General features: G+C 40.5%; 2 protein-coding genes and 1 long non-coding RNA gene across 11 annotated transcripts; 1 reads left to right on the top strand and 2 right to left on the bottom strand.

Annotated features, from left to right (window-relative positions):
- The first annotated feature begins 1,411 nt into the window (after nucleotides 1–1,411).
- On the top strand, nucleotides 1,412–4,624 carry LOC135651842 (N-alpha-acetyltransferase MAK3-like). 2 transcript variants are annotated; one of them, XM_065172350.1, is made up of 4 exons: nucleotides 1,414–1,603; nucleotides 1,711–1,831; nucleotides 3,255–3,310; nucleotides 4,085–4,624. In XM_065172350.1, the coding sequence occupies exons 1-4, from the start codon at nucleotides 1,445–1,447 to the stop codon at nucleotides 4,289–4,291; spliced, it is 543 nt and encodes a 180-aa protein (XP_065028422.1). In that variant the 5' UTR covers nucleotides 1,414–1,444; the 3' UTR covers nucleotides 4,292–4,624. The 2 variants fall into 2 exon arrangements, with proteins under 2 accessions (XP_065028423.1, XP_065028422.1); XM_065172351.1 differs by lacking the exon at nucleotides 3,255–3,310 and having other exon boundaries at nucleotides 1,412–1,603; nucleotides 4,085–4,224.
- Nucleotides 4,625–4,805: 181 nt separating this feature from the next.
- On the bottom strand, nucleotides 4,806–14,689 carry LOC104000656 (protein MEI2-like 4). Of its 8 annotated transcripts, none has more exons than XM_065172344.1 (15): nucleotides 14,003–14,689; nucleotides 13,289–13,477; nucleotides 12,980–13,025; nucleotides 12,008–12,376; nucleotides 11,404–11,837; nucleotides 11,099–11,257; nucleotides 10,206–10,322; nucleotides 9,976–10,124; nucleotides 8,499–8,590; nucleotides 7,928–8,371; nucleotides 7,008–7,662; nucleotides 6,828–6,912; nucleotides 6,663–6,731; nucleotides 6,252–6,431; nucleotides 4,806–5,561 (listed from the first exon to the last, which is right to left on the bottom strand). In XM_065172344.1, the coding sequence occupies exons 2-15, from the start codon at nucleotides 13,385–13,387 to the stop codon at nucleotides 5,397–5,399; spliced, it is 3,063 nt and encodes a 1,020-aa protein (XP_065028416.1). In that variant the 5' UTR covers nucleotides 13,388–13,477; nucleotides 14,003–14,689; the 3' UTR covers nucleotides 4,806–5,396. The 8 variants fall into 8 exon arrangements, with proteins under 8 accessions (XP_065028416.1, XP_065028418.1, XP_065028417.1 ...); XM_065172346.1 differs by having other exon boundaries at nucleotides 7,931–8,371; nucleotides 14,003–14,688; XM_065172345.1 differs by having other exon boundaries at nucleotides 8,499–8,587; nucleotides 14,003–14,688.
- Nucleotides 14,690–23,065: 8,376 nt separating this feature from the next.
- On the bottom strand, nucleotides 23,066–25,517 carry LOC108951493 (uncharacterized). Its single transcript, XR_001975922.2, has 3 exons — nucleotides 25,342–25,517; nucleotides 23,744–24,235; nucleotides 23,066–23,594 (listed from the first exon to the last, which is right to left on the bottom strand). It is a non-coding gene; the product is annotated as an uncharacterized LOC108951493 (long non-coding RNA).
- Nucleotides 25,518–26,480: the final 963 nt, after the last annotated feature.

The raw sequence follows: 26,480 nt of genomic DNA, 5'->3' as shown, positions 1-26,480 counted from the left end.
ATTATATATGTTTGGCTTTGAATGCCAAACTTGCCTCGTGCCGTGTCTGTCTTTGTTTCTTTCGGCTTTTGTTGGGTTTCCTTTGCGTCTGGAGAATGCTTTCCGCCACAAAACTATACCATTGATTTGGTCTTTTCCCACTCTCTTCTCTTCCTCTTGCTGTGTCGGAGGTTCCATCGCTTGATTTCTTGGCTACTATAAACGTTTGATATGAATCCAATGCTTCCACTTTTCCTTCTTCCCAGAAGACACGTAACCTAAACCAAGTCCCATGCATGGGTTTTTGGCTTCCTCCCTGTGAGACAAAAAAGAGTTCCATCCCAGCCGAACTCCTCTTGGAAGTAACTTCTTGGATATTGAACATCTTTTCAAGCAAAGATATCTTTGGACTCGTACAAGTTTCGACTATGTGTTGCTCGGGAAAGTGAGATAAATAGCTTGTGTTCCTTTTCTGTAGTCAAATGTTGAGCTATTTTTTGTCTTTGCCTAAGTTTGGCATGATCTATTCCAAGATGGTTTTCAAGATGACATCATTCACCCGAAATCAACAGCTATGCCATGCTTCATGTCTTGTTTCAGAAACTTTGACCAGATTCTTGACTCTCGGGACACATGACAGATGCATGAAGCATGGGCACGCAGCTTGAATTATGATGGTCCATACGTCTGACCTTATCACTGGTCTTTGGAACCATGCGCTGGAGATGGAAGGATCACATCCATTGGACTCCTATGCACCTTCCTGTTCCTCCCACCTTGGGATGGCCCTTTGCATGCTGTCACACTGTTGGCTTCTCTCTCTCTCTCTCTCGTGACTCGTCTTCGCACTGTGAAAGTTGGCATGGGTCTTGTTTCAACTACAGTTACTTAATCTTTGCTTGTGGACAAGTCGATAGATATCCTCTGCAACTCCACAGTTCAGCACTGTACATGATAACATGGTTAGAATGTCTTTTCTTAATTGAGACCCGCACTTGACGCATGCAATATGTCGACATACATGCATGCCCCTTATTAAGGCATACTTGAAGGAAGTGGTCGGTGACTTTGTGTTCAATATTCTTAGTTATTATAACACCACAGGCAAAGAGAACGGGTGACGGTGAACCCATAAATCACATCAAAAACGTCGAAGACAAGACGTTAAGCAAGACGACATTGATATGCTGCAAAATAGAGCCAAGTTGTTGTATTAGCTGTAAACATTTTCTCGTTGAATATTTCTGATGTGCGACTTATACACAATACGTTTAACTGTAGAATAAGAAGTTGTGCTTCTTTACGAGTTCATGCCGTCTTTGTCCAATCCCGGTTCATCTGATCCGAACCGGTTCGAGCTAAGTGCGGCCGAGTCGGCGAGCGGGCCGGTTTGGACTTGGTCTGCTTCATCATTGGTCGATATAGTACGGTCGATTAGATTAGAGGAATATTTGGAAACGAGGCGATGACGGAGTTATCGCCGTCGGAGATCGAGTACGTGAGATATGGTGGTGAGCACCACCTGCCGCTCATCATGGGACTCGTCGACCGCGAGCTCAGCGAGCCCTACTCCATCTTCACCTACCGCTACTTCGTCTACCTCTGGCCCAACCTCACCTTCCTCGTACTTGCGAAAATCTGTCTTTCTTTTGCTTGTCGTTAGGGTTTCTCCGCCGTTTTTTGCGACGAATTAGGGATGATTTTTATTTTTGGTTTTACGGCGAAATGCAGGCGTTCCACGGGGAGAAGTGCGTCGGGACGGTGGTGTGCAAGATGGGGCATCATCGGAACATCTCACGGGGATACATCGGGATGCTGGTCGTCATCGAGCCCTACAGGGGCAGGGGCATCGGTAAAACAACCATAAACTGACACTTTTCAGATGTTTAGTAACGTTTTGCTATTGATTATGGCCTGATTTAGATGAAAAAGGTGCAAACTCTGGTGAATATATTTAGGTTGTTCATTTGGTGTCTGCTACTGTATAGCGAAAACCAATCGTAGACATTGATTTTAAGAAACTTTGATATTTTTCTTGGTTGGTGATGGAAAGGGGACGCACTCTCATGTTATGATATGGCATCAGAGTGCTTGAAGGCATCATTGATGAAATTAAGAGCCTAAGACATCCTAAACTGCACTTCTCTGGTTTGAGGAAGAGAAGAAGCCATCTCGAGATTAATCTAACTTAGGATTTATTGCTGAAATAATTTGTTGGAAAATATAGGACAAGTTCTAAAGATGTTATTTAGTAGTCTTAGAATCCCTTTTATATAGACTTCTATTGCCTAAATATCATCACTGTAGTCTGATAAGACCAAATGGTCCTGAAATAATGTTACTGTCAACCCAATTTTTTCCCTGGCCGAACACCCAAGAGTTTTCAGCCTGTTTGGCTTCTCCTAAAGCTAGGATGCCTAGATATGAGCCTGCCACTTTCCCCTAGATCAAACAAGGAACTCATATCTAATATGATTGACATTTTGACCCATCCCGCTGCAATTTGGACTACTCCTAAAGAGTTGCCATGTACCTCATCATCCTTGAAGGACCGAACCACATAATCTCCACCATCGAAAATTTTGGTTAAGTGCATTCCCCGAGTGCATCACTGGCATGCTTGGTCATTTAGTTAGAAATCTGGTAGTGCAGTTTTGGTTCCTTGGTATCGTCATGCGATTGAAGAACTGATCGGCTCCGAAAAGCCAATTTGTCAGGGTCACCACTGCTAAACCTCAGAGAAATTCATCATTAGCCTGCCTGTTTGCTGTGCTGACATTTTGTTGTGGTGCTTGACATGCATATTTCCTGCTGTTCCTGTTGGTAACTACACTAAGCTTATTGGTGCGGCAGCCTGTTAGTTAGCATCAGATAATGTTGTTGGCTGTGGCTGGTGCCCATATGGATCATACTAGCTAATGTTGACTTGGAATGTTTAGAGGTGCTTGTGGAAGAAGATGGTGATAGGGTTATACCAAAAGCATCGTAGGAGCATGCTAGTCACCCTAGGAGCCAATGTGTCTTGAATATACAGTTTCCTATTTCATCTTAAGTTCTATAAAGCATGCATATGATTTGACCTTTGAGGAATCAGATGATTTTCTCCTTTGGATCTTGTAAAGTTGAATGACCAGATGATGTTATCCTTCATTCTTTGAAACTGACACTAGTCTTGCTTACTTAACGATATTTTCTGTTTGTTTTTGTTGTCTACGTTACCATCTTTTGGTGAATATGTTATGCTGCAACTTATTATACAAATTTTGACACCGCAGCAACAGAACTTGTTACTAGATCTATCCGGGTGATGATGGAATCCGGATGTCAAGAGGTAAATTGCTTTAACCATGATAGAAACAGTATGTTATGAAATTCTATAAAAAAATTGGAATGTGTTTTGACTACCATATATTATGTGTGATAGTTCTGCGCCACTTGATTTCATGCTGCAAAATATTTATGTGCTTACACTTTTGTTCTCAAGATCTTTTTCTTGGGTTTTAAGTAATACACCTGATGTTTTAATGACTCTTTGTGTTGGAGTAATTTCTTTGGTGACAAGACTGTTGAATGCTTAGAAGATTGTAAGTAAGCCTGCATTGATCAACCACATTTTATACTGTAAGAGGTTGTGCGATCCAGCACTAAAGCTAGAATTCATTTTTGCGTGGCTCACTTTACTAGGAAGCATAGGTTCTGCCCTTGTCTAATTGTCAACCAAATTCGGGACTCTTTTATTTGCATCTTCAAGTAAGCTTGTTGAAAATACTGTTATTATTCATGTAAAATTGTTTAAATAGATGAATGCTGCACATCAGCTGCAGCACAATTTTCAGATATTTGCTTCTAGAAGCTATTCTCTGTAAAGTAATAGATCGAATAAGGTATGCTGTTATTGTTATTATGGCCCAAAACTTGCTTTAATGTACTTTCTGCTCTAGTTTATGACTTTTAATCTTTTCAATTCTTGTTGTGTAAAGTTCAACATTCTGATGTATTTCTACTTCTGGCGGAAGTGGATGAATTAATCTTTATACTCAGCTGTGTTTTCTGCACCGGGGAGCATCATCAGGCTGACATGTGAATAATGTACGATCATGTGCAGGTAACACTGGAAGCTGAAGTGACAAACAAGGGAGCTCTTGCATTATATGGCCGCCTAGGGTTTATCAGGGCGAAAAGACTGTTCAGATACTATTTGAATGGCGTTGATGCTTTTCGCCTAAAGCTATTATTCCCCAAATGCAACCCCATGTTGCTAGCTACATCGAATAAAAATGGAGGCGATGACCAACCTATTAATCGTTTATAGATGTCTCAGGATTTCTAGCCCATTTGGTCATCCGGGCAACCGTCTGCCAGGGGAATTAAGTATGCTGAATCTGATGATTCACCGTCGCATTTAACGATCTTGAGCATGATCTTTCTATTGAAGCTTTTTGTGACAACAGCTTCTGAAAATTTTTTTCGGCCTCCATTTGGAGCTGCAAAGCATTCGGCTGCAGAGACCATATCGGTGATATTTTCTTGTTCCGTTGATATAGTCGGTGTTTCCTAATTAGGGCACGGGACATCTGAAATGAAAATATTGAAGAATATTGTGACATCTTGTGTTATATTAAAGAATATGCTCTCAATTACGGTACTCGTAAAGATGTTTCTGCAAGTCATATATTCAATGTTTGGACCTAATTTATAGTTTTATACTACGATCTCTTTCACAGTAACCCTGGAGATCTTTACAGAAGGTTATATGTTCATCTCAAATCAATGCGAAGAAATCATTACGTCTAAGTTCATCAACCACAAGCATTATAAACAAATGCTCAAAAGAAAACGGAGTCTCAGAAGCAATTGTAATAGACAACAAAGATCAGATCACTTCAAAATTCATGCCACACGGTTGTTTATAGCAGGCATACAGACTCGATATCATGACAGGCAGAGCTCCCGTGAATCATTCGACCAGCCCAGCTTCAAAAATAACAGAACAAAACCCAAACCAAAAGAGGGTGTCTCCAAACTCGGACAAGCACAAGAAAACCAGAGGAAGAAAAAAGGCCAGGAGATGAAACGCAGAGAAGACCTTCTCGAACCGCATCACACAAAGTCATGTTATCCTGTCACTCTGGAGCTTCTGTACATTGTTTGCTCCTCTCGCGGCCATCCAAAATCTTAAAGTTCTCCCTGCGCAGTTGACCTTTGCGACTTCAGTTACTGCTTACATGATCCAGGAAAACTAAGAAGCACCCTCACTCAGTGACACAGACGCAAAACTAAGGGCTGGAAATCAAAGTAATGGTTGCAGACTCTCTATTTATCAGCAGTATGAAGAAAAGTAAGGAAGGGGAGCAGAAGATGAGGTTGTGTTATGTGTCTGCTCCTCATAGTTAGTGCACCAGGATAAGTAGTATGGGTCACTCCAAGTCCTTTATAGAACCTGGAGGAGAGCCAGCTGCATCGCGAGAAGCTTCTACATTTGCAGAAGTGGATGGACTTCCTTGGTGGTTCTCTTCGCTGCCACTCACAATCCTTGATCTGCCAGACCTGGACCTGATGTTAACCCCCATAGGAAAGGGCTCCTGTCGAAGAAGATCCAGTAAATATGTTAAGTACTCAAACAAAAATCCTGTCCCAAGAAAATGACCCAGCAAACGATTCTAGTTCACAATAATGCAGAAACCAGAATGATCAGTATAGAGATCCAATGATGCAATAGTGAAGAAACAATCCATAAATGTCATGACTATATCAAGTAAAGAATCTTGAATCATTACATTTGGATGAAACCCTGATATACAAAACATGGAACAAGAATTTACTTGTTACTGTGGCTAGGCTGGTTGGTACATGTTTATAGTATGATTTACTAGGTAGCCACAGAGAACCCACTTGGTCTTTCATGGCTTGTGAACCAAGTTGAGCACTTTGCAATCAATGGTTAATTCAAACAAGTATAACATGCAATTCTTAGATGACCATATAAACTGAAGATCACTTGCTGTAAGCAACATGGTCAAGTGGTTGTACTGAATACTGATGATCCACATGCATTATCAACTAAAGTCGGAAGAACATCAATCATGATAGCACTTGAGCTAGGTGAGAAACAAAATTTTGCAGAAATATGAATAACGAAAAAAATTTCAGGATACTTTGAAGCTCAAGGCAACTATACCAAACTTGAAGCTTTCTTGGAAACATACATGATAAATCACCATGAAAAACTGAACTTAATGAAAAGGAAAATAAAAGACTTGATCTCATGGTACCTGATCCCCTGCATTCGGTCCATCTGAATGGAAAAGGATAGGACGGCAGCGTTTATCTTCATTCATCAGACTAGAATTCTGGAAATGTGCGATAAGAGCAGCTTTCCCTTGGATTCTAGCATATGCAAGCGAAGCAACTTTTTCACTGTTAAATTTCTCCCATTTCTTGCCATTAAATGACTGCAGAGAATCACACTTCCTTTCTTTAGCATCTTTATCATGGAATAAAAAGAAACTGAATTGATAGTGTTACAATAAATCTAAACTAACACTGACATCAGTAAACAATAAATATCATGCAAATAAAAAATATATGTCAAGAATGCACTGGTATCCAATAGGAAGCACCAGAAACATGAGATTCAACAAATAGTTCTCTACATTAAAATTTATCTGAGGTGATCGACCAACCTGATAGAATGGAATGATATGCTGAGGTTTGGTCATGTTTATAAATGCATAGCCGACATTACACTTGTTCTGAGAAAAGAGAAGAAGAACACATCCAATTAAGTGAACCAATAAGAGGAGTGAAAATCCACAAGAGTGACAATTTACAAGGGGTCGTGCGATTACCTTAAAATCAATGGGCAAATAGATGAAATCATAAGTTCCTCGATGATTTTCATCAATTGCAGCCAGCAGCATCTTTGACGTGTACCTGTAAACCAGGTTAAATTTGTTCACTTTGTATTCATATTGGTAATGAGGACTGCTTTGGTAGGAATTATAAGTCTTTAGGTCTAACAAACTTACTTGTTAGGGATGTTTTTAATCATAAGTGTTGTACGAGAGTCTTCCCCACGTATAATGCGTTCAATATCAAGTTCATACAGCTTTTTGTTATCAGCCTGACCAGAATTTGCATCATTTCTTCGGCTCTTCATCCGATCATTAGGACCATCGAGTGCACCAGGCATGGTAATAATAGGGTTCCTACCATTGAATATCTGGCACCTTTGCTGAGGTGAAGGAATCCCAACATGTGCAGGAGAAACAGAAGGGCCTATACAGTTTCCACTAGCACGAGGGAAGATGCCACGAGAAGCAAGTTCTAGTGGGTGCAACTGAGGGCTGTCGGAAAAGCTCATGCTTCCAACAGATCCTGGATGAAAAGCATGTGGATCTGTAAAATCACCAGCATAGCCATGTCGCCTGTCCCAAAGTGATGGATTGACTTGAGGTGCTGAACCAACATGGTGTAGAGGTAGAACTGTATTCAGCATATGAGATGGTGCTCTTGAAAGTCCATTCATCTGAGATGGAGCATGAGCAGGAATATTGTTCATGAATGACGACAAACTTGACCACAACATGTGGCTAGGAGGCTCCTGGTGGAATGAATTTGAATTATTCCATATATATGAATGTCCATGAAGAGGGCAGCTTCCATTTCCAGGAACTCCAATAGCTGTAAGCAGGTCATGTGTTAGAAAGACCAAGGAAAAGGTAAAAGGAAATAGATCATGAAAAACCTAAGTTTAGGAAAGAAATCACAAACATAAAATTCAACAATTTAATAGCTTGCTACTATCAGAACACTACCAGATTAAATGTCATTTTACACCTAAATCACTGCTAACTAAAGCCAACAGCACTCCTATACAAAATTCACATTTGCAATTGAGAAAGAATAACTGCATTAAGAAAAAAAAAATTTGTTCTATCGCACTTACAACCTTCGCTGTTGTCAAAATAATGGCTGTTAAAGCTACCAGAGCCTACTTTGTGAAGATGCCTGTTATCTGTTCCTTCAGCAGGTCTGGAGTTGATTTTGGTACCCATAGCTGATACTGGGTTTGATGATTTGTAAGGAAGGCCACTCGTGACTCCATTTTGAAAATCTGGAAGTGAGTGAGGATGGAAACTAGGCATGCCTTGGAATCCAAAATTCATCTGGTTTAGAGAATGGCTAAGATCAGCATGGGCAGCTTGATTACTGTGACTTCCTACCGATGCAACTCTCACAGCAGATGATAAATTCTGAGGCACACTGGAAGAGATTCCATGGTGTGTGGTCTCCATAAATGGGTTATTTGTTGTACAGACAGCTGCATGTAGGCTCTGGATTCCTCCATTTTCAAGGCCATTGGGGGTAATTGCTCCAAGAGAGGCAGATCCTTAAAAAAAAGGGGAAAAAAGAAGACACTTGTTCAGGCAATGCAAGCCATAGGTATAAGATGACCCGAGAAATGCAAAGAAAATATCATGGTTATCTGAAATAAGAAAAGGCACAAAGAAGAGTACCAAAACATCCAGATGGAGAGTGACTGGGGCTGTGCTTCCATCCATTTGATTCTTCCAGCTCCAACTCGGGAGAAAACTGCTGCATCAAGCTGCTGGTTCACGAAATATGTCACCCATGGATAATCCACAAAGGAAAACAAAATTTACCTAGGTAAACATAAAAAGAACTAATAAAAGATGAAAGACAACCAATACAGAAGCATAAAAGGAAAACACATATGACTTAAACATATTTATGCATATAAACAAGCATTAGGGATGTGTTCTTAGTTTTTTGCCAAAAAACCTAATGTACTGATGCGGTTTGTTGGACCAACCCAATTTACTTTCAGTTAAATTCATCTAGCACAATGAAGACCAACTAAAACTAAATTCTTGCATGATCCGTCTTGACTGAGTATATTGGATACACCTATTCTGATCAATATGATCAACTCAACTTCAACAAGATAAATTCAAACACTGAACTCATCAAATTAAATCATGCCAAGGTCCACCACAACTTATGCCACAAGAACTAACTAGGGATCTTAAGTTCCGGGAACTTGACTTCCAGGTGAACAGAAACTTGTGTGGAACTCAAGTTCAAAAAGAAATTTGAGTTCTAAGAATTCAAAATCAGGGATGATTTGTTACGGATTACTGAAGTTGTGATTTCATTGCAATGAGACAATTATTTTCTTTAATAACCAAATATATTATATGCTAAGCCCTGATATATGGCTTGCAGAGCTGCCATAACCACACAAGCTAAACCAAAGAAAAGCCCATGAAGCAGAGTTACCACTGATGATAACAGTCTGCATGGAAATCCTGAAGCAGATGATGACTCTGGACATTTGCATCTTTTTCCATCTCAGGCTTCTCATCCATGATCATATAAGTAGATAACTCATCTAACAGCTTGGAAAATTAATTCCGTTAAGCTGCAACGTAGTACCAAAACCATGCAGATTTATCCTTTTTTTTCAATCACACAAAGAATATCAAAGTTAAAGAAGTTGATGGCATGGTGTCAAAACCTTAGCTAAAATCCAAACATGAAACCATGAATATTACTTCATTTGTTAAAAAGGGTATAGTACCAACTGAAATATAAAGACCAAGGCCTTCATTTTTTTATTATTTGCATTTGGTGTAGCAAATAAATGACAGTATACAATCAAAATTCTTATCAGTATCTTCTAATGATAACATATCTACAGTAAATCTGATTCGGCTAGTAGTTATATGGACCCAATGTGACAATTATTTTTTTTGTTTTCCGGATGTTAGGCTCTCTTACAAACCAATTTTGTTTATTCCGCACACAAAACTCACACAAACTAAACAGATATAGCTTTAAGCTCAAGAAGAAAATATATATACCACATTATAAATATATTTGTCACAGAACTTGATGAGACTATTGCTTTAAGCTGCTAGAGGATTGTATATGAAAAGATTAGAAAAATGAGTTTGCTTGGATAGTACCCACCGTCTTGCACCTCCAGGACGGCTAGGCTCAAGCTTAATTTTCTTGCCTGCAATATCGCTCCTGTTTAAAGCACGAAGAGCAGCTTCGGCAGCTCTAACATCATAGAACTCAATAAATTTATGATGGCGCCTATGAGGAGTCTCACGTATCTGGGAGTTAAAACTCATGTTTAGCATCAATATATTTCAGTATAACATTAAAAATACATGAAAGAAGCATAAAACTGTCACCTCTTTGATTTCACCATAAGGGCCAAAAATCTGACGAAGATCATCATTTGAAACAGACAAATCAAGGTTGAATACCACAAGTGTCCCCTGGTTTATGTCTTTCTCTGATGGATTGTCCTAATAAACAGAATTGTGAACAAATAAACAAGAATATGAAGTCCATAGACATGTTGTAGACAGTTGATATGAATGAATAATTGTTCTAACAAATATGGAACAAAGCTTCAGTAAGATAGGATAGTCACGTCACTGCTTCTGTAACAACTTTCGAAGAATAGAAGATGAACATGTAAGTATCCAAATAAATGCATTGTGCATTTGTCCATGTAAGCCAGAAAAGAAAATGCTCATATTAAGAACAGGTATGCATATATTCTTCATGAACAGTCATATGGTAAGCATCCATCAAAGTCGATTATTAAATTAACAAATAAATGCATAAAGTTAAGCTCAAATTTTACCAATTTGAAAGCAGCAGATATCAAAACTGTCATTGTCATCATCTGCTACCAATATTGTTGGCCACAGTATATTCAGGGTTCTCCTAATTCTTTCCGGATATGTCAGAACTTATAATCAACTGGGCTTGAAGAAGATTGTGGTGGAGCAACTATCATTCTGTAACATTCTTTTCTAATTTCTATATTGCTTCTAAAACACGTTGAAATTGACACCACCTACTTGCGTGCCTTGTGACACATCCCCATTACTTCCAAGTATTCAGAAAAAGTTTCTTCCGATAGTTAAATTGAATCCGCCTAAGAGGTATCCAATTTATATTACTCAAGAGACAATTTGCTTAAACAAGCAACAAAACAATTGCTTTATTTATATTACTCTCAATCAATACTGCTTCCGCTACAACAATAACAAACTAAATAGTGCATGATTACCTTTGGAATTGAAAAGTGGATATCCAGCTTCCGGCGCCTCAATGGCTTGTTTTGAAGTGCTTTCATTGCATTTCGTGCCGCTCTTATGTCATAGTAAGATATCATAACAAAACCTCGATGTTTGCAGGCAGTATAAATTGTCCTTATGTCACCATATTGCTGCACATTTCCAGAAGAATACAATCAGGACTTGCTAGATTCATGACTGCACATATTCATCAAATACTTAGAACTGCTTAAAGGTTTTGCCCAACAAAAATAAAACAATTGTCAACATCAAAATAAAAATCATAAGGTTTAAGTACCTCAAAAAGGACCCTTAACTCAGCATCCTCAACATTGCTATTAATGTTTCTAACAAAAAGCGTTCTTGAAGGATGTTCACCAAAAGGGTGTTCACCGGCAATTGTGCCATTCGGTCCCACTTGCTGACCATTAGATGCTCCTCCACCAACAAATTCTAGACCTTTGCTCACATTAGTATCATCATCGGGCTCCAGTTCCATACCTCCCCCACTGTAGAATATGTCATCATCAATTTCATCTCCACTATTTGGTCGAGCAACAAATCCAAGATCATCAATAACACCAGATAGCAAGTCATCATCATCAGGGAGAAGATTTCCAATTGTCTGAGCTTCAATTTCCTCCATTGATTCAAAAGGCTCATCTTCCCCTAAGTTAAAGTGATTTTCATCGACAGACGTACAGAAAGCAACATTACTTGATGACAATCTCACTGCCCCATCAAAATGATAAGAAAGTTAACTTTTTTAGTACGATAAGCAAGCAAAAATTCTGTAAGAGCAAACAGTCATATGTGAAGTGCAATGTCAAGAATCTATGAGAAATTAGTCCTCTTAGAAAAGAATAGTTTATGAAACATAAGAGTGAAAGAAGAAAACATACATTTTTTTGCAAATATATCTGATAAAGAGCTTGAGAAAAGACCATTCTCATAAAGGCATCCACTTTGATCTTTTGATTCCATAATTGAAGAAGCAGATTGACTTAACAGATCAGATCGGAAAGTAGAATCATGGTCATCGGCCTTCCACAAAGTTGTTGACATGCCAGTTATCGTCTCTGGCTCCAGCTGATGTTCAAGATTAAACTTATCTTTCTGCTCCTTGACCATGTGGGACTCCCACTGTCCCGGACCTTCCGCAGAGTCTGCTCCTGGCATATGAAACTTATTAAGTGGAGAAGAAGAAACTGACTGATTTCTTGACACCAACGTCAATTCCTGCGCTCCTGCAGAGGATAAACACCAACACACTAAAGCCCTTGACTGCCCAAGATGACAAAGGGGAGCAAATATATTCCTCCATTAAGATTGAACAGAATTCAGGAACAACCTAGCAACACACAGACAATGTTCTTGAACTTATGAATTACCAGCTCAGCCTGCTGATTTCATGCAAATGCCTTTCAATAAAGTTCTTCTATTATGAAAGCTTACTAAGTGACAATTATGGTTTATCATCTAATTCTAACCAACCCAGATGAGTAGAATACCCAGTCTAAACGGACCCAACAGGTCAAATTCCCATTAGTAGCTCACAGTTGAACTTTTGTTTAACTGAAGAAAAGGAGCAAAAGCCGAGTAAAACCATTGGCGATCAATGAACTATGCAGGATTTAGCTTCTTACAGGTGGATACATTCTCCATCAACATAAATAAGTCCCTGCTCACTTTAAGAATTATCTTTGTAGAAATGTAATAACAACTTTCCAAAATGTACATTGAGCCCAACAAATTAAGAATGTTTGGAGGTTCGTTGCATAGGGTCACATAAAAACTCCAAGTTTGACAAAAGCAAAGAATGGTAGTAATATCAAACAAAAAAATCCCAGGCTCCACCAAAATGTTATGCTCACCATCGTGATCAGGAACTGACTCAGGTTTCCAAAATCCAACTTGCCTCTGTAATCAAGAAAAGATTAGCAAAAAGACATGCATTAGATATTATTTTGGTTTCGCCTGAGAATAATGTTCTTTCAGATGAAAAATACTGAGAGCAAAAGGTAGGAGGTGCCATCAGCATCACTTCCAAAAAGAGCTTATTGACAACAAGAACCAAGAATTTAACAAAATAGAGAATAAGAGAGTACAGTGACTGATAAAAAACGAACTTCTTTTCTCAAAGAGCGAGGTCCATTGACACCCTGGAAAGCTAAAAATCTTACCTCCGTAGGAAAGCGTAGCTCCTCGGAGAAGAAGGAAGAGGCCTCCGAATTCCGGACGAATGGGGACAGGCGACTCTGATCCATTATTCTGGTCGGCATCTTGCAGCACCCGAACAAAGACTAAACTTTACTCCAGCAACAAACTTCCAATGACGCTAGCTACCCTCAGTCAAAGGAAACTCTCCTCCGCTGCGCAAAGACAAAACAAGATCAAGCGACCATTGGGTAATGAAGGCTTTAAAGAGAAACCAAATGTAAAGAAGAGAGGAAAACAAAAAGGGGAAATTATCATGACTCAAATTCTTCTACTATTTCTGCAGACATTTTTAAGAAATAAAAGTTGTACTCGAGAATCGAAGAAAGAAGGGTCAAACTTTGTTTTTTTAAGTTTTCGGCGCTGAAAAGATCTGAAAGCAAAAAAGAAGACGATAATAGTAGTGATAAAATTCAAAATAATATATTCGGTCACGAGATCACTGAGAAACCAAACTGTAAGAACTAAGCCCGAAACGTCAAAAAGAATAGGAGATCATCGGTAATTAAGAAAGATCCGGTCGAATTCAAGTAGACCGAAATCAAGCCTGGATCCCATCCCTGACCTCAACATCCAACGTTTCCACAGCGATCACAACCAAATCGTAGATTAACACCAGAATTCCGACCAAAACCCAGAAGAAGGTACGAAAATACATGGCTAAGTCAAGGAAACCTCACCGGATCGACGTCCTTTCCCCCTCCCGTTCACCGACAGCCTGCGGAGAAGGCACAAGATGAGCTGGAGCGAGCCGTAATTTAAAAGAAGCAACCCGCGGAGGAATGGATTACGCCATAAGGCAAGAAGGAGGAGGAGGAGGAGGTGGCCATCGAAGAAGGAAGAGAATTCCGCGAAGGGATCCCCTCGGAATCCGTGCCGTGCGCGAGCGTCCAACCCCCACCCATGGATGCCCCTACCTTTCCCCAACCTCCACCCTTTCCCCTCCAATGCAAGCAAAACGAGAGCTCCGTCTCACCACCGCCGCATTCGAATATTATTTTACCCCAGGCTCACTCCCTCCCTCCCCTCTCCTTCTCCTCTGTGTCGCCTTGTTAAGAATTTGGCTCGCCGATACCGAGCACGCCGAGCTCTCGGCGGTTTCCGGAAGCAGGCGCCGGTGTCGGCGGCGATCCGCCGCTGCCTCCGCCGGCGACGGAGGAAGGAGGCGTCGAAGAGAAACCCGAGGAAGAGGAGAACAAAAAATAACACGAGGAAAGGCTTCGCTAATGTAGGGTTAACGAGACAGAGCAGGGCGAGGCGGAGATTGAGGCGGTAGGGAGAGAGGGCGGAGGACCGGACCGCGGTGGCGAGGGGTTCGGCGGAATTTGGAGTTGGTGGGTGGGGATAAGAAAAAATGAGAGACAGAGACAGACGGAGACGAGACGGCGATGCTGCGCCGTTATCGTCTCACACGGAAGATATGCCACGGTGTCCCACCGATTCTTTCGGCGTCCCATGGACGCCTCCATCGAACGAACCATCAGGACCGTCCACTGAACGATCACGTGTACAACGGACGCTCAAGATTACCTATCACAGGACAGCGTTGCTATTACTTATTGACCAAACCGCCCTAGTACTCCCCCTCTATTTTCATGCAATCGCCATGATGGCAGTCGCCCGCAACAGGGAGGTGTCCCCACCCTACTCCCCGGAAACCCCGGTACTTACCCCAATCCCACAGGGCATTATAGTCATTTAGGTGATGTCACGTTAAGCTTGCGGAAAGGCGAGGCTTCGCGCCCGCAAGCTTGCGTGCACCTTCCGCCACGTGGCTGTCTCCGATGCGGTGATTCGAAGACATCAAATCCCGCCACGGATAAACACGACCAAAAGATTGTTTCCCGACACCCCTTAGTCTCGTCTACCTGTTTTGTAACCGGACGCAATCACGTCCGGGAATAGGGGCCCACCTCCAATCACAAGAAGGCAAGTCAGGCGGGTAGCGAACGCGTTGTTGGTTAAAGAAAGCAAACGTGATGGCTATTTACTACTGTTCACGGGTAAGATATCGGAGATATTCCGAGGTATCCGAAAAAAAGATGCCGTAATAATACCACCTGTTTTCTAAAAATTACACGTCATAAATTAACCCAAATCCTCTGTTATACGCGACATTAATTCGATTGGATTATCGCGAAGTTGAATCAGGTGGGGTCCACCAGTCGAGCTGCTGTTTCGTGCCTGAGGCCAACGACGGGATCCAGCGGGGGTAGCGTGTGCGTGCTATACACGGATTCAGATGTGTGTGTGTGTGTGTGTGTGTGTGTGTGTGATGCACTACGATCTTTTATTATGGCATGACGATGACGCAAGCCGGAGGATAAGGCAGAGGAGACGGAAGGCATTTCGAAGAGAGAGATAATTGATTTGGTAAATAGAAAAAAAAGAAAGAGAGAGAGAGAAATGAGGACCAGCCTGCAATTTCTATGGACCTTCTGATTGGGATTGGAGGGACCAGATGGAACGGGATTGATGGAAGATGGGCTGACGCACGGTGAGTACCTTGGTTTTGGGGGACCAGCCATCAGCATGTGCATGTGCATGTGCATGTGCATGTGCATGGATGGCTCATTAATGTCACCATAGCCGGCCCAAACTTTAATATACAAGCTCATCTCAAACCTAACGAGATGTTTATTTATTTTTCCCTCATTAATAGATATTTTATTTCATGAATATGATAGACTGTTGAGTTCCATGTGACTATAAATCTTAGAAAATATTTTTAACTTATTTATGATTAAAAAAAGTCTTTAATCATAATCAATGATATCTCTAACTGTAAAAGTGGTATTTTCTAATATTAGCTTCTCACTCTTTTAATTTTAGATCATTTCTATTTTAAAAAATAACTTTTAAGCATTTATTCAATCAGGTTTCAGAGTGTTTTAGGTGATCATTGAGCTTTTTTTATTTGTATGTAAATAAGAGATGTTAAAGATGATATTTGAGTCTAAGATCTTATGATAATCTATTAGGTTCTTTGTCGACTAAACTAGTTAACATGCCAATACTCGATTCATCTAAAATTTACAATATGCCAAGTTAGAGTTTTTATATTATATCATCATTATAAATATAATTTTAAGTACAATGAGACTTAAAAAATAAATAAATTTAAATTAATTATAACATATCAAAATAACAATCAAATTCGATGCTAATAATATCATGGATTCGACTCGAGTATCCATATTTATATTTGTAACTATCTCAAATCCAAAAACTAAGCATGCATTCTCACTAGGGTGATTAAATCTCAAAATCGATAGTTGATAGATCATCAGTAACTTTATTCGTTTCATATATAGATAAGACGGTAATATGAGATGAGAGCATAATCTTTTATAGTCTTCGGGTTATTAATTTTTAATGATATCAATTTGATCAGTCTAATTGTAGTTCAAATGATAAAATTATAGAACCCTTTTATCTTTCAGGATAAAAAAATTTTAATCAAGTCAGTATATTGAGCTGCAAGCTAACAAAACCTACCACATACATGATTCATATTTGTTTTTTGTTATATAATTGCTTGCCTGAAATAAAATCAAATTATAGAAGCCATCTACTTAATGTAATATCTGTTAAAAGAGCACATAAATGAACATGTTATCCTTCTTGATCTGATGGCCACAATAAGAACCATCATGGATCAATTGATTGGTGACTTTAACCTTTGTCTGTTCGTTTTTTTTTTCCCTGCGCCTTTCTCTCTCTTTCTCTTCTCGTGCCTCGATCAAAATACTACAAGAAACTATATCCAAAAGGTGTTGAAGAAGATCACCTATCGATGAACTCTCTCTCTCTCTCTCTCTCTCTCTCTCTCTCTCATAGTATCAAAACCGGAGAGTAAAATGATGGGTTAAGCATAAATCCATATACTGTTTGTGGGCACAGGACGGTGAAGCCTCGCTGCTTCTCCTCCCTCCGACCAAAGCTTTTACTCTCAGCTCAACAGTGCCACTCTCTCTAAGCTCTCCTCTCTTTCTCTCTCTTCACGAAATAGCGTCGTCAGCTTTTATTCCGTTGAATGAGTTGGAGATTTCTAACGCCACACACACACATATAAATATAGTGTCTTTGATCAGCTAAAAAGAAAATTTTACAATTGTCATCTTGAAAATTTTCTACCCCGTTCTAAATTGTGCTTCCACCCTATCAACAACCTGCTTTCGCCCTTTGTATGGCATCTTTACCTATAAGTCCTCTCTCATTCCCTAACGGTAAGTCATCGTCTCCTTCTTCGCCCATGATTGACGACGATGATAAGACACAAAAAGACTATGTGATAAGAAAGGGGTACAAAGAGATTGTATGGTCTCCCATCAAATTTAATTGAACCCTCAACTCTCATTGTCATCACTAATCTAAAAGGCATTATATAACGTCGATTACGCTCTTACTTGTGTGAGGGTGGCAAGGATTGCCTTTGCCCTTACTTCCATAAGGATGACGAGAGTCATCGTTAACCATAGAGGTGTTGTGTAGCATCACCTGTATTTACTTACGTGAGGGTGGCAAGGATTGTCCAATCATTGATCCAATAAGATTTAGTAAAGATTGATACGTTTTAATTATTATATAAGTTTGACGGTGGAAAGTGATTAGCGAGACGATGATGACTAAAGGTTACGAAGATCATTTTGATAAAAATAAAAAGGGACAGTGAAAATTTTTCAAACTTAAGATGTTATTTGAGAAATTTAAAAACTTAATTTTTTTTAAAGAATATATATATATATATATATACACGAAGAATTAATTATTTTTTTATTTCATGAAAACCGTTGGCTTCACTTGTAATGAATGCCTACCGATCTATAGGCGCCCGGATCCCAACTCGTGCGTAGTCCTCGTGGTCTCGGCGTGGGACCCCACTCGCAGCGCTCGTCCCATTGGCTCAGGCGCCCACCGGATCCCGCATGACAGTTTAGATAGAGTTCGATTCGAGACCGCTTTACCATGTGCTCTGATCCTTGGTTGGATGACAAACCAAATTGTTCTCCGCCACTTGGTTGATTGGGGCCCAGTCACTTCTCACCGCACCATCGTCAACTAATACCACCCCACCGCCTCACTGGGACCCAGCCACCATCTCCAGCACCGGGCATAGTTAGGTAACTCCAAGGTTTAAATAAAATAAAATAAAATAAAAATACAAAAGAAAAATTAAAAAATACGCACCTCGGAAATCGTACGATTTTGTTCATGCCACCATCGTGTCCGTCCACCGGACGCCTCAAATTAATGGATCCTTCAATGTACTTCGCGGCCGCAACCCGTGAGTATGGACAACGAGGGGGCACGGCCGACCACCCGAAGTGGGCCCCGACCTGCCCCGTAACGGCTAAATGGCCGCTTCCCGTTAGGTGACGGCGAGGGGACGGCCGACGTGACCTCTTTGCGTCCATCGGCTTCGATATACCGGTGCTCACTCTGTTGCTGGGGGGTAACCACGGTGGGCGGTGACTGTAGTCACGGTCTTATTTTTATTTGATCGCCTTCTTTCAACGGCTACGAGCTGTTGCTTGATGTCGGCCCGCCCCCGTTTCGTGATGGTGGTGGATTTGGATGCGCGCTGACGTGTTAAATACCTTTTTTCCTTTTTTTAATATGTGTATATAAATATCGCCACATACGCTTCAAAATTGAAAGCAATGTCTTCCACCGTCATAAATGTTGCCGGTGTTTGTGTGGATAACGTCGGTTGACCGAGTCGATTCGTCAATTTACGAGTCAACCAAGTTAGGATGGACGAAGTCAAATCTGTGTTCGACGTAGCTTCTTTTGCCTGGAAACTTACATTGATGGGAGATCACAAACGTTTCTTAGTCCAAGTTTGCATACCCACACGCAACCTTACCATGAAACGTGTCCGCGTCTTCCAATAAACGCAAACAATTCAGATGTCAAGCTTATCCAAATTCCACACGCTCAGTTGACTCTTTGACAAGCCAGTAAGGCTTATCTGCTTAGTTATATATCGCAGCAAATTCTTCAGCTTCACCACATCATGTCAACACCAATTTGATCACTCGATCATGTTCATGAGATCTTGCGTTTATTATTTCTTGGACCACAAAGTGGGTATGTTATTAATCTATCACCATTAGAAAGATTCTTGCAGGTCTCGTCCCTGCCAAATGCACTTGCAAAACCTTTTTCTCCAAAGGCTAAAGTTTTAACATACACTTGATTTTGGGAACCATAAGACAAGTATTTTGGTGAACTCTTCCATCACAAATCTCTCTCTCTCTCTCTCTCTCTCTCTCTCTCTCTCGCATGTTTTATGAGTAAATTTGGTGGGCAGAGACAAGATTCCCTTGCCATCACAGCCACACTTGAAGCAATCATTTATGGCACCCAAAACTAGCCAACAACATATTTCTGTTTTTTCCCTTCACTTGAAACCAAGAACCCACAACCACAGAGTACCTGCCCCAGCTACTCACTCCATCATCACTGGTAGGGAAGCTATGAGAATGGAGGAGGAGATGCAGATAAAACTAACAAGGATGGGACAACAATCTACTGGTGGGTCTTGTAGCTGATAAAGGGGCAAAGGCATCATGAATCTTGAAACCCATAGGAAACTTCACAAGGCAACCCACCAATCCACTCAGGTCAGCAGAACTTGCAACAGGATGAGATGGAGCTGTTCTGGCAATCAATGATGCAGAAAAAGGTTGGGATGAGAGTGACGGACTGGCCCCCAATGGACATGTAGAATTTTGTTCCAATAAAGAATTCTGGATCATCTATCTGCCACTGACTGGTCCAGTGTTGGTGGGCACACCCATTTCTTGTCCCATGTAAGCCTTACCCTCTTCAGGAACAGTGGCTGTTCAACACTACTCCACTCCACGGTCACTGATCCCTGAAACCTCTTCCATTCCGAACCACAGACACCACAGTTCATTCCTGACATTCTCTGCGTTAGCAACATGGGTTTAGGATTCTAACCACTGTGATTCTTCAGGATCAAAAATGCACTTGGCATATGCTGCACTGCTAAATCATGGCTCCGGAGGCCCTGTTGGAGTCAAATGCCATCCAGCTCAGGGTGCAGTGAGTGTTGGGCAACTTCACTGGCGGGTGGTGTTCATCATGTCAGGGTTTGGACTGGTCGATGACATGGTGATTTGAAATGAGAGGAGCAGAACCCCAGCAGGACCTTAGTTTCTGTTCCATTTTGTACTGAAATCACCACTGATTTGGATGCTTCTGCTGCAATTTCTTCTGATGCTCAACTATTGTACAGTTTACCCTTTTGCTTCTCTTTCTACTCTCCTGTACCAAAGCTACTGTCCAATTATCAATGTTTGCAGCCAAGGTTATAGCTTGGAAGTTCTCTTCAAGATTGATACACAAGACCAGTGAAGAGGAATATTCATGGCATACTGCCAAAAAAAACAAGACTAATTTGGCTTTTCGTTTACAACTTGAATGGATATTGTTCTCTCTCTTTCTCCTCCCCTCCATCAAGGTGCTGTACATAAAACAATTATTCCAGTCAGTGTTAACTTGGAAGTGAGAACAGTATACCAATGAAAAGGAATGCTCATGTCATACTGCCAAAGAAACTAACTTGGCTTTTGGTTCACAACTTGAACATTATTCTCCTTCTGCTCCCCTGCATTAAAGTGCTGTACATGAAATGATAATTCCAATCAATACTAACTTGGAGGTTTTTTAGGACCAAAGAAGAATACACCAATGAGAAGTAATACTCATCTCATACTGCCACAGAAACTAGTTTGGCCTGTAGTTTCAAACATTAATTGCCATCAACCACCCCAACTTGGAAGAAAGAGAATTGGTGGTTTCAGTGAGACTGATGGATCATGTGACCCTGAAAGCAAGCATTTCCTCACAAGGTGGGGTCCACTTCAGGATGTGATGGTAACAAAACAAAGGAAAAGAGATAAATTTGGTCTCCCCAACCCTCCCTAGCCACCTCAAGAAATGACCCAACACCAATCAAATCAAATGATGAATGCATTGCTCTGAGTCCTGTGTTTCAGTGGAACCATTCACAAGAGAAAAGAAATACTCCAAAGCAGTTCCTGCTTGTGCACCAGTTCTGCTTATTATCTTGGTGAAGTTGATCCACCAATTCATGAACATGAGTTATGGCAAATTTAACACCCTCTGAAAGTTCATGGATAGAATAACAATTCTTCATATTATTCTTTCAACTGTCCACTTGCTATATCAAGGATTTGATGTGAAGGAAGAAAAGTAGGATAACATCTTAAACCACTACTTGGGTTTGACCACCCTTTCAGAAATAAGTTTGAATCAGAGATCATTCCCTTTCTTCTCATTTAACTTCTTTTCTGAACTCTTCATTGGATCATTTCTACAGGGGGGAAGAACAAGTTGAAACAAAGTAGCTTGTTAGAAAGTTGGGGTGAGGACCAGCCTAAAAACACCTTCTTCTTTTGGCTCTTAATGATGGAGAAGAGTGGCGAATGTTATATTCCCCTCCCCTCCTCCACACAGCTGGACTCAGCCCCTCCTTTTCTTCTTTAGATGCCTCAACCTATAATGAATGCAGGCAGCTTAAACTAGTAACAACTACTGTGGACACCACTCAACAAGAAAGCATGAACTGCTCTGAGCCCCGTGAATTCATGTTCCTTTCTGGTTTCATCACCAGCTCAGAGCTTAAAGCATCCACTGACATCATTTGTTTAGTCCCAAAACAATCATTGATTGGGTGCAGATAAATAAAACATATTGGTGGTGTGACTTTGTCATGATAACAGGAATCTCCCTATAAAATAAAAGCCATAATTAAGCTGTTTGTTCGCATCTCAATGTGCCATAGTGCAAGAAAAAAACATCGACAACGATTTGAACTTGGTATCTCTATAAAGACATGGATGCGAATTCTATTATGCTGTGTGAGAGTTGACTGTGTCAAAAGAAAACAAATAAAGAGACTTGCATTGTTTGGCACAATACTATTGTGACATGTCTGGGGTTGCAGGTGTCATACCTTCTGTGATGCAGTCACTGTCGTGAAATAATGCTCCACCTAATCACAATCAAAGATTGAATGAATGGTTGCTGTGGTAATGATGTATCAAATGATCAGAACAAACCCATATTGTGGATAATCTAATAGCTGAGTATCAACTTTTAAAACCTTTCTTTTATAAATATCCTTAGATTAAAAAAAAACTAGTTGTAACCCCAACTTTGCTATTGATAATTTTTTTTATTTCATATAATCATCTTAAAATAATAGTAAAATATAATTTTACTGAACACAATCCCTCAATTACCAATCATACCTTTATTTTCTACAATCTCTTAATTATCCTTATTTCATATAAACCATTTCATATGTCGATCGATCATCCCCTTGAATGATAGCATCAAAATCATGATTGCATTACATACGATCATGTTTGACAATCAGAAGAAGGATAAGAAGAAATGAAAAGAAGGTAAAGAGAAAGAACTGTTTGGAATAGAGCAGAAAAAGTATTAGAATTAAATGATAAGTTAAGAGTTTTACGATCAAAAGAATATCTTACAAATATTAAAAGTTCTTCAAATGAGGTTATAAATAATAAAATTGGATTGCCAATATAAATTTCTTGGATAAAAATAGGACTATCACAAATATTAATTTTGGACGATCTTTGAATAATATTAATTATTTTGATAATTACATCAAATATTAAAAATAATTTGAAACTCAGAACTAATCAAATCATATCACAAAAGAGGGTCGAAGCTTTAACCCAACAATTGGAATCTCAATATCATTATAATAAACAATAATTAATCTGTAAAATGTTCACTTTTATAAGAATACTTGTAGTGAAAAACTAAGTTGGAAGGGCCAATAGATTTGGAGAAATACTTCAAGAGTATGAATAACTTTTTGAAGGCCAAAAAAAACATTCAATTGGAGGTAAGCATCAAGAACAAAATATCTGTGGTTATGTGGTGCTCATCTGCCTAGATCCGGCAAGAATCCATTGGAGTGATGGAAAGGTCAAGCAAGGGAATGATGCACTGGTGGCTGCAGGACTTGGGTGTTCAGAAAAGAGAAAGGTCCAGTTTTGGGTGTCAAAGATTTGGGCTGAGAAGAGGACAAACGACAACAGGCACCAACCACCATTCCGAGTTCTCGATGAGTGCCACACCTTTCTCGTTGCAAGATTTCCTTCTCTTGTCTGTCACATCACTTGTACCGTACTCGGTTTTGTGTGCCACATCCAGTTCTTGACAGCATCCCGTCCTATGCTGAAGGAAAGAGAGAGTGAGAGCCCCATCCAATGTGATGTTTTAGAGAGGATTAGAGGTCCAGTCTCCCATCTTTTGCAGCGGAAATTAACTATAATTTTAACATAGAAAAAAAAAATCCCAAATCCTAAAGCAGTAATGGAAATTACCTAATGAGTAGTGGTCTTTGCTCACTGAGGGACCTTTTTTGCTTCACTGCAGCTCACTGCGAATGCTCGTAGAGACTATTCTTGTCATCAGAAGCCATTACTGCATCAAAGAAGCCCATCACAGATCCTAATGGGATGCAAAGCCCAGAACTTCACAGGATTTTATGCATCTCTATTTCCACGCTCCTCGGCTGCACCATCAAGCTGCTGCAATGGCCATCCACAAAAGTCCTGATTGGCAACTGAAGGTATTAGACTGCCTACCTTATATAATTCTCCCTGATAAGTTGTCACGGACAAGTTCATGAGGCTCAATGATCTCATCTTGGACATGCAGGAGCACCTGAAGGATTGCTCATTGAAAGGTCAGGAGACTCTGTCCCAAGGAATCAATGCCTTCTTGGATCCTTACAGTGAAACAGAGCCATCCTTGTAAGATGTCAGAGTAGTCCACAAGGTCCAGCACCTGAAGAGATGTAAGCTTCCCCATATCTGCAGGCATTTTGCAGACAGTAAGTTCAACCTTAAATGAAGTCTCAATGATGAGAAGGAGGGTGCTTTCCAAGAAAGCAAATTGCTGTTCAAATGCAAAGATTGGAGAGAAGGAAGCTTCGACAATTCAGCAGTTCAACTGACAAACATGTTAGAAAGTGAGTTGTCATTGAGATCTATGATGCATAGGCCGATGCAAGCAGCAATGATTCATTCAAGCTGTTGAACTCAAGTCACGAACATGCCATTTCAAATCCAAAAGCCAATTCGGAATGTGGTTGAGATCACAGTATGGGCTAAATGAATGGTCGACAAGTGTTTGGTTGCGTGTCCAAGCAGGCAAAAGTTTAGGACAGATTACAAGAACCCATAGTAAAAAAAAGGCACTAAAATGAAGAAGACGATCCTCTGAAAGAATCAAGTTCGAGGATAACTCATGTATGCGTAAACATGTCAAAGCTTGTGAGGTTGGAGGAGTGGACTTCAGTCAAGTTGCCTGCAAAGAGTTCAAGGAGAGGCTAAAATCCTGGAGCCCAACAGATGCAGGCTTCAGGGGACTGCCCCGCACAACATTGTTAACACTCATATTATCAATCGAGAACATCCGTCGGCCCTCCACCAATACCAATTGGGATTTGGAATAACGCAGAAGGTAAATTATATTGCAGATTAGCAAGGTTTTTGATGCTTCACAGTATGCGTTCCATGATATAGTTATCGTTGAAGTTAAACATGATCCACGACAGGAAGACGACTCTACTCCCTCCAAGATGGATCAAGTTAGATTATCTCTTCAGGAAAGATCTGAAAGCATGGCAATCTACAGGTAAGACAGATAGTGATTAGAAATAAATCTTTCGTCTTACATAGTGCGCAGTACCCCTGAGTCTCGATCCACAGCTTTCTAGCCAATTAAAGTAATCTCTTAAGCAAAATTTGTGATCTCAGTCTTACCCATTTCAATCTCAAGTTACCAAAATGGAATTTTGATCATCCTTGATCTACTCATTTCGACTCAAGCATCGAGCAATCAAATTGAGTTCAGAAAAGAAAATTTCTTATCCATATGACCGATGCAAAATTGGAAACAAGTTAGGGCTTAGCACCGATTCGTAGAGAAGAAAGGGCAGCGGAGGAAGGACCAAGCCCTCGGCGTCGGAGAGAGAGACCGCGGAGAGGCGGAAGAGGTGCTCCTCCGTCCTCTCCGGCGACCATCTTGCTCGCTCGTCCGATAGCGGCCTCCGTTTGGCGCGGGAGATTTTGGGGATCACATGTTACTATTAGTGGGCGAATTTATTCCTATTTATTGGACGGTCGAGATTTTTTCTTGATCGAAGGCCACGAAGACCGGTGTCGCGGCTACCGATCTGTGAACGGGTTCGGGTTGGGTGAGGCTTCGATCGATTGCAATAAGATTCTAAATCGGGTTCGGATTGGGTGAGGCTTCGATCGATTTCAACAAGATTCTAAACCTTTACACTTGAGGTGGTGTCATCCTTTGTCTCCCATTATCTAATAACATTATATTCGTACCATCATCAAATCCATGAAAGTAAATCTTGCACTCATGCAAGAAAAAGGACATTGTCATCCAATTTGAATATTTCAAGTGGATGATATGCTTCTCTCTGCATCAGAAATATATATCTTATTTCATCGGCCATTGTGATTGGCCTTCCTGGGATCCATGTTTCCAATTCCTCAGGCAATAGATGTAGTTTAGTGGAGTAGAGTAATCAAGCATGGCCACCGAGATCACAGTAGGGGGGAAGGGGTATTTGGCATCAAATGAGTAGGGAATCATATCTTACGACTGAACTGCCTTCAAACATAGCATCATATCATAGGGTAATTGCTGTGTGGATATCCAAAGGTCAACCCCTATCAGTCTTTCTTCGGTCAGTCAAACCATGTATGGATTGAGCTTTACAGTGCTTTTGAGAATTCAAGCAATTGGGCTGCATCATTATTGCGTATCTCAGCATCTTTATCATATTCCTTTCCCATAAAAACAAGAAAAGACTGCCATTAGTGACACTGAGTTGATCTGACATGGATGGCCCTTTTGGCCATCACAAGATGCAAGTGGGTCATCAGTAACCCTGCAATTGGTCAGAACCTCAAATAAACTATTGCCTAGACTCACTTATCATCAACGATGTGTTCGGGTCGAGCCATCATCAAGTCATGCATGCTCTTCCGCCTCACGTCGTATAACTCGGTGGTGGGTAGGAAATCACAAGCA

Source organism: Musa acuminata, chromosome BXJ3-10, assembly GCF_036884655.1.
Source record: "Musa acuminata AAA Group cultivar baxijiao chromosome BXJ3-10, Cavendish_Baxijiao_AAA, whole genome shotgun sequence".
Classification (NCBI taxonomy): Eukaryota; Viridiplantae; Streptophyta; class Magnoliopsida; order Zingiberales; family Musaceae; genus Musa; species Musa acuminata.
Note: the sequence above shows the minus strand (reverse complement) of the source record. Positions and strands in the feature narration are given on the sequence as shown.

Excerpts from the sequence above, each read along its gene's own strand:
- LOC135651842 (XM_065172350.1), top strand. The coding sequence starts at position 1,445 with ATGACGGAGTTATCGCCGTCGGAGATCGAGTACGTGAGATATGGTGGT. Across the intron at positions 1,604-1,710 it reads GGCCCAACCTCACCTTCCTC|GCGTTCCACGGGGAGAAGTG; the intron begins GTACTTGCGAAA and ends GGCGAAATGCAG. Across the intron at positions 3,311-4,084 it reads TGGAATCCGGATGTCAAGAG|GTAACACTGGAAGCTGAAGT; the intron begins GTAAATTGCTTT and ends GATCATGTGCAG.
- LOC104000656 (XM_065172344.1), bottom strand. The coding sequence starts at position 13,387 with ATGCCGACCAGAATAATGGATCAGAGTCGCCTGTCCCCATTCGTCCGG. Across the intron at positions 12,377-12,979 it reads GTCAGTTCCTGATCACGATG|TGTGTTGGTGTTTATCCTCT; the intron begins GTGAGCATAACA and ends CAAGGGCTTTAG. Across the intron at positions 10,125-10,205 it reads CTTATGGTGAAATCAAAGAG|ATACGTGAGACTCCTCATAG; the intron begins GTGACAGTTTTA and ends TTTAACTCCCAG.